At 43.0% G+C, this 7,003-nt stretch overlaps 2 protein-coding genes across 24 annotated transcripts in view; both read right to left on the reverse strand.

The window, feature by feature from the left end:
- The window catches only part of tacc2 (transforming, acidic coiled-coil containing protein 2), a 50,707-nt gene extending 45,881 nt beyond the window's left edge, over positions 1-4,826 (reverse strand). For 8 of the 19 annotated variants that reach the window (XM_034897442.1, XM_034897445.1, XM_034897433.1 and 5 more), the window contains exon 1: positions 4,438-4,822. In XM_034897442.1, the coding sequence (XP_034753333.1) occupies positions 4,438-4,548 (111 nt within the window). In that variant the 5' untranslated portion in view covers positions 4,549-4,822. Of the gene's footprint in view, positions 1-584; positions 657-1,371; positions 1,602-3,267; positions 3,401-4,437 lie in introns of those variants that run through there. The other 11 variants (XM_034897450.1, XM_034897437.1, XM_034897443.1 and 8 more) reach the window with 7 other exon arrangements.
- A 1,135-nt stretch (positions 4,827-5,961) lies between these two features.
- Positions 5,962-7,003, reverse strand: part of nsmce4a (NSE4 homolog A, SMC5-SMC6 complex component) — a 7,711-nt gene continuing 6,669 nt past the window's right edge. For all 5 annotated transcript variants that reach the window (XM_034897536.1, XM_034897534.1, XM_034897533.1 and 2 more), the window contains one exon: positions 5,962-6,277. In XM_034897536.1, the coding sequence (XP_034753427.1) occupies positions 6,212-6,277 (66 nt within the window). In that variant the 3' untranslated portion in view covers positions 5,962-6,211. The remainder of the gene's footprint in view (positions 6,278-7,003) is intronic.

The following is a 7,003-nucleotide window of genomic DNA, read 5'->3' on the forward strand; positions in this document are numbered from 1 at the left end:
TATACTGTACTAGCACTAATGGAGAGATGTCAGAGGGAAAGGTGCCCCGAGCAGTTGGGGGTTCAGTGCCTTGCTCATGGGTACCTTAGCAGTGCCCAGGAAGTGAACTGGCACCTCTCCAGCTTCCAGTCCACCACCATACTTTGGTCCGTATGGGGACAACACAACTCCACGCTGACCGAGCTGCTACCGCCCCAAAATAAACCACAATGCAGTCACAAGGAATCACAAGCCTTTCAGGGGAAGCATTTTCCAAAGTTGTACACAACTATAATGTCAAAAGGAATAGAAAAAAAGTCCCACCTAACTGACTAATTACTGCATACCTGTGTAGCCAAACAAATGTGTGGCCTGAAGTACTAACATTTAATGTGGAACATAAAAGAGGTTTACCATTCACCATATGACACCTTGGAAGTGGATTTCTTTCCTTTTCATGATGAAATATATGTAAAAATTTAATTTGGGTAGACCTATTATAGGGACACTATGAAGCACTATAACATTTACTGTTAAAAGATGCACCCAGCAGTTAATATTCTCTCAGGCGTTCACACCCCCACACACACACACAATTATTGTACCTGTAGTAGGGAGTCATTTTGATTTTCCTGAGGTGGAAACAGAACAACACTTTCTGGATCGCCCTCTTCTGGCTGAAACAGCAAATGAAATAGTTCAACCAGAGAGAGAAGCTACTGTATAGTAAAGCAGTCGTGGTAAACACTGAAACCAAATCACCATTGTTGGTTTTTTTAGGCAAAACCAACAATGTTAAGTCTCACTCTGCAATCACTTCCAATAAGATCCAGTGTGCATGGTTTGCAGAGTCTATAGCTCATGAGACAAATATGTATGTTAATCCTATTTAAATAATCCTGAATTCCATGGCTGAAGTCTTCCAGTCATGTGGAAATTCCTGGTTCCTGGTATAGCTTTCTTTTTACAATTACAGCAACCCTGCATTCTTAAACCAACACTATTAACCACTCTACATGCACATTGGAGGCATACATACTGTAATGATATGTAATGTACATGCTGAAAGAAAGAAAGCTTAGAATGAATCAGGGTGTGTAGCGATAAAAACCTACCATGGCACATGAGAGTCATGACATAACCATGTAATATTTATCTTTACCTGCTCTTTACACCCCCATGCTTTTCAGACAAGCCTCATTTAAGCATGGGAATGTACACATAGCTCCATACACATTGCATGTGTTTTACTGAAGCCAACAGTTAGTAATAATGTCAGAAAGTGTTAGTTTGGTTAGTCCTCCGTGCATGAAAGAGACTGAGGTGTGTACAGCAGCAACGAGGCAGCAAGTAGCAATCCCAGCCATCCCATGCCAGAGAGCTTTCCCTTACCGACGCCTCAGTTGTGCTGCTCTCGTTCCCCATGGCTCAGCCAGCTGCAGGGCCACAACTGCCCAAACCAACAACCTCTGCACATCAGCTGGCTGAAAGACACCGGCACAGAAGGACCATCAGCGTACGACTATTCCCGGAGAGACCCAGAGTGAACAGGGGATCTGTGGTCCCTCAGAAGTCACAGACTCCTACGCCATAGGATTACAGGTCTCTGGTATGAGGTTGAACTAGCAGGGAGGGAGAATGGTTAAGTGTGTGTGTCGTTTTAGAGATTAGGGACCTTGTGATGTAAGACCTCCCTCCTGGACCAAAGTGCAGGCTTTACCTCTGCCGATGTGGGCTTAAAAGCAGGAACTGCATCCTCACAGAATCTTGTAATCATACAAGTTGCTTTTAGAGATTACTTTAATGAGACATTACTGTGGATATATTCAACTCCTGCTGCAGTAAGTTACTGTGACCATCAGACCCCCTCTGGCCTCAAACAAATGGCCTCCTAGAATAAACATCTTCACATGCAGTCTGTTGCTTTTGTGCTTGTGCTTGTGACGCGACTGAGTGTAGCATACTGACACAGTGACTGAGGCTCAGTAAGGTAATGCTCATGTGGTAAATAACAGACTGTGGTGTCTCTTGGCTTCCAGCAGTGTTCAGTCTGTTAACGAACACGAGGTAGGTCAGGCTGTTAAAATGAATCTCGGAGCATCTCTGATGCAGTTTGTCATTGCAAGGACAACAACTTTTAGCTATTGACTGATTTTATATTAAATACAGGTAGAATCACTTTCGTAACGCTATGAAATATTCTCTGGCAATCATCTTTCTTTCCCATTTCCGTGTTGTATTTCTTAGAGGGGGCTGGTTGCTACTGCTTGCAGCTGAGCAGTAAACAGTCGTGCTAACAGAAATGTTGTTTGTGCATTCCTCATATGACTGCAGGGACTGTACGGTAGCCCTGTCACAGTCAGAATGCACTGACCTGAATATGCAAGACTTTATAAATAGAGATCTGCGTTGTCCACTGCTGTTAGACTTCTTCCAGTCTTGTGCACAATATATCATGCACACTTCATTTCCATTCAAATGAAAACAAAGGCTGTATATTCCAGGTCTGATTATGTGAGTAATTATATTTCCTATATTTATTCCATGGTGATATTTAATATCTGGATTCTCTCACATCTGAGTCACTTATTCTGTTGTGTGGCAACTTTTCTTCCATCCCCGTCAGCTTGCTATTTGTGTGAATGGGGTGTAATTTCAGCCCTCGCGCTGTGGACTTGTGTGCACTTTAGCTGGCCGCAGTGTTTCAGGGCTTTTTGGCAGTACAGAGAGCATTAGGGCAAATCATATGATTATTCTCTTGCCAGGTCTCTTCTCACCTCATCTTGGCCCGTCAATCACTTAACATGAGCCATGGTTTAAGCTCTGGAGGTTTGGACGATGACCATGACACCTGCAGTGTGAGGTAACTGTTTCCTGCCTGGTATCTGACCCCTCCGCTGGCACAAGAAACCCAGCAGAAACACAACCTCCAAGACAAACACAATGCTGGGTTTCTTTTTTTCTTTTCAATCCAATGTTTCTAAGGAAATACCCGTAATATGATTCAGCAAGGTAAAAAGACGATGACAAATATACTGATGACGTTTTGATTTAAACCATTTTCATCCACCTTGCAAAGGCAACTGAAGTAAACACATTAAAATCATCATGCATCTGCGAGATGATGATACAAGCAAAACAAAGTCATACAAATTTCAATACAAGCTTTCACAATCCCACCCTTTACCCGGTGTTTAATTTTTTTATATATTGACCCTCCTCTGTTTGAAAGACCACCATAAAATGGACAAATAATCCACAATATGCTGCAACTCATGAACTACTCACCACTGCAAACAAGAGACTTTTCCACACAGAGTCAAGCTTTTGACAAACCCAAATCCAATCTGGCTTTACTGTCGGACTCAAGGCCAATGTTTGCTTCTGCCCTCTCCTCTGAGGAGCCCCGGTCTTTCTGTTGCTATTTTTGTAATGCACGCTGAGAGGACAGAGGGTGGACAGGGACAGGAGAGGGGACAGGACCGAGGGGAGGAAACCGAACTGGAGCTGGGGAAGCCATGTCTGCTTAGGGTGGTAGTGTGTGTGTGTGTGTGTGTTTGGGGGTGGGGGGTCCCTTGCTATGATGCCTGGCAGTCTGGGGGGGACGCTAGGTCTCTGGGCAGCACTGTAAACAAACAGGCATGCTCCAGGGACAGGAGGATGGGGTGTCAGACCCCGTGGCTCTCTGACTGATCATGTCAAAGACGATGGTGAAGATGCTGTTATATTATTTATCCCACCTGTAGCTTTCCTTTTAATCTCTCCATACCGTTAACATTTATTAATTTTCTTGACTTCAGTGTGGTGATGTTCTTCCAATCTCTCCCTTCTGTCCATTTCACGGTGATTGACATGCACGGACAGGAGTTAAGACCTGCTCGTACACAACGACCAAGAATAACAAAGCAACCATGAGAGCAGGAGCCAAATTTACACATTGGAACTACAGAGTGTTTTTAAATGTATTTGATATGCTTTTCTTATCTAACATCATCGCAGGCTAGCTTCAGCTGAGTCCCCAGTCTGTGGATACAGCAGGCATGTAATTATCATCCCTATAAATAACACTAATTTGACCAGCTCTCTTTCTGACAGACTTCACAGCACACTTGAAACACACTTCCCTTGCAGGTTTATCTCAACTGTCATTCAGTGTTTTGTCTAGATGAGTCTAACTCATACACGCTAATGCACATTATTTGTCATCTTTCTTCACCACAATCAGCATCACCCTCTCAGCTCCTCCCTTCCTCACCAACTCCACAGCTTTTTCTCCCTGCTGACGTCGCCCCCTCCTCCATCACAGCGCACCTTCTCTTTCTGCCTGAGTAAGACTCAGCTCTTGACTGGCAAAAGCTTTTCCATCTCCCCTTCCACGCTCTCCCTGCTCAGTCACACAGCCATTGATGCTACGTTGCAGGCAGCCTCTGCTCAGCATCCTCCCTCTCCTCTGTTTACCTGTCTGTGTGAGATTCCGATGCAGCTCCCCATCTTGTATTCCATGTCCTCCTCAGGTGAAGTGACTCTGGCACTACACGGCTTGCAGAGCACCTTTCTGCAGAACTGCATTGTTGTCAGTCGGACTGAGCATTGCCAGTGCAGGCAGATCTCTGCTGGAGCTAGAGTGAGCTAGTCTGTGTCTGAATGAGTGTGTATCTCAGTGACCAATAAACACTCAGCACTGCATTGCCCGTGGTACGCCTGTGACATATATACTCAAGCCATAGCCATATTAAATCTACATTACATAATGAGTCCAACTTATTCTAATGACCGTGAAAAAGGGAGTTTGTTTCTAGCTTCATATGCAGCTTAGCCTTACATCACTGCACGGGTGGGGACTGAAGCGCTGGCTTTGGAGGGAAAAAATGCTCAGAGAGGAAGAAAGAGATGGGAGAGGAAGAGATGGGAGGCAGCATAAATAATGCCTGTCCCTTTAAGAAACCCAGGAGATGGCAAGGATGATGGTAGTACATCATCATAAGAACACATGATGAGCTGAATGTGATCAGTGAAGTTTAGTCAGTCAAAACGGAGCAGGAGGAAACATTACAGCAAAAAACAAAATGATTGATTGTTGCACACGCTTTTGCTCCCTATGTATTTGTGGAGGCTATCTTATAAGCCTCGGTATGGATGGCATGGTGCTCTCGACGCGTAGCAAAACAGATCTTAAGTCCAAGCATTGATTGTCTTTGGGTGGTGTTCCCGTTTATTATAAAAGTAGAAAAAGGGTCACTTCACATAAAATAGTATTTTCACCTAGTGCTGATATGATATGTTGTGGCGTGTTCACGGCTACGGTAAAAACCGTGTGTTCCCCGCCATCCACACCTTTTCTCATTGATCACCGCACCTGTAAATATACCTTCTTCCCAGTGACGTACCACACCCAGTGCAATACTCCCCCAAGTGGCTAAAAATAATAACTAAATTAACCTAATCAAATAAGGTGGAAACAAATGGCTCCTACAGTATTTGTACAATGAGATGTGAAATGTGGATATTATTTGTACTACAAGACTCAAGTTTAATCACCTGAAATGGTGTTTTCTTGGAAATAAAATGACAAAATGAATACATGAATAAAGATATAATTTTTTTTTGGATTGCACATTTCTTGCACAATGGCACTGCATCTTAACAAATAGGAATCCTGGAAAGAAAGAGCTGACTGAGGGAAAAGCTAGGCCAAGTTAGGCTTCAGCAGGCAAACCCTCACAACCAGGTCAGAGCTAGTTTGTGTTTATTTCTTCTCAAATTAAACACATGTTTAAAGTGACCCATCGTCACCAGTTGCATTTGTCTTTGACTCATAACTAGGCCGTGGTTTATGGACTTAATATTCACGCATACGCCATTTGTTCTCCATCTTTTAAATATTTGACCTTTTAACCCAGGTTTTAACAACCCACATATCAAACCAATCAAATTACAGCGTTTCCTCCTAATCCATATAAATACATTACAACAGCAGCAGGTTTCAATTTCTTTTATTATTTTAACTTCTAAAAACAGTAAAAAGCAAATATAAAAACAAAATGTGCAATTGAGTAATCAGGATCTCACAGTAACTATGACATGTGTTTACAAGAGTGGTATTTACTGGAATTTGGCATTTGCAAATTTCTAACAATTTGTTTTTATTAATTAGAAATGTTTAAAAAACAAGCAAACAGCAACACACCTAAAAACAATGTTGGGTTTAGCTAACAAAAAGTAGCCGGGGCCATCACTCATTCTGCGTGTTTGGAGGCTGAATCATTGTGTCTCTGATATCGAAGGCATCAATGAGCTCCTGGAGAAAGAAAGACAGTTGGAACAATAAACCATGATCAAAGACACAAAACAAGAGTAAAGATTGTAGATTTATGGTTGTGCCGATGCTCCGGGCAGAGCTGTCGCCGTAGCCGACGTAAGTGGCCTGAAGTTTATACTGCTGCATGGATCTCTTTAACCTTCATGTGGTCCTTGGGGCAAAAACTGACCAATTTTTAGCTAAAATAAATAATAATTGTGGCACAAAAAATTGGCCAGCGAAATCAGCACTGAAAATGTCAACATGAAAAATATGAAAAAGCTTTGTCAAAAACATTTTTAAAAGCACCCACAACATTGAAAAAGTTAATAGCAGGGCCGGCGTTTGTGTGTGCATGGTAGAGCGAGTGAGAACGTGATGGCAACTAGCTTCGGAGCGAGTAAAGACTCTAGATTAATAGTGGGAGAAGTGTCTCCCCCGTGCTCTCTGACCACGGTGGGAAATCTGTAGCAGGAAAAGTTAACCCTCTCCTTGACTTCATGTTGTTTATGGAGATGGAGAACCAGGAAATGAGTGGGGGGAAATCCAACGCTGCGACGTGTAGTTACATTTTCGAGAGGTGTGGCGTGGGGTCCCTGTTTCCACGTACCTACGTACGTAGCCACGGCATGGATTTAAAGCTATAGTGCAGGGGTATTTAATTAAAATTCTAGGAGGTCCAGATAGAGAAGATTTCATCAAGCAAAGGTCCGCAACATCACAATG

The sequence above is a fragment of the Etheostoma cragini genome, chromosome 17 (genome assembly GCF_013103735.1).
Source record: "Etheostoma cragini isolate CJK2018 chromosome 17, CSU_Ecrag_1.0, whole genome shotgun sequence".
Lineage (NCBI taxonomy): Eukaryota > Metazoa > Chordata > Actinopteri > Perciformes > Percidae > Etheostoma > Etheostoma cragini.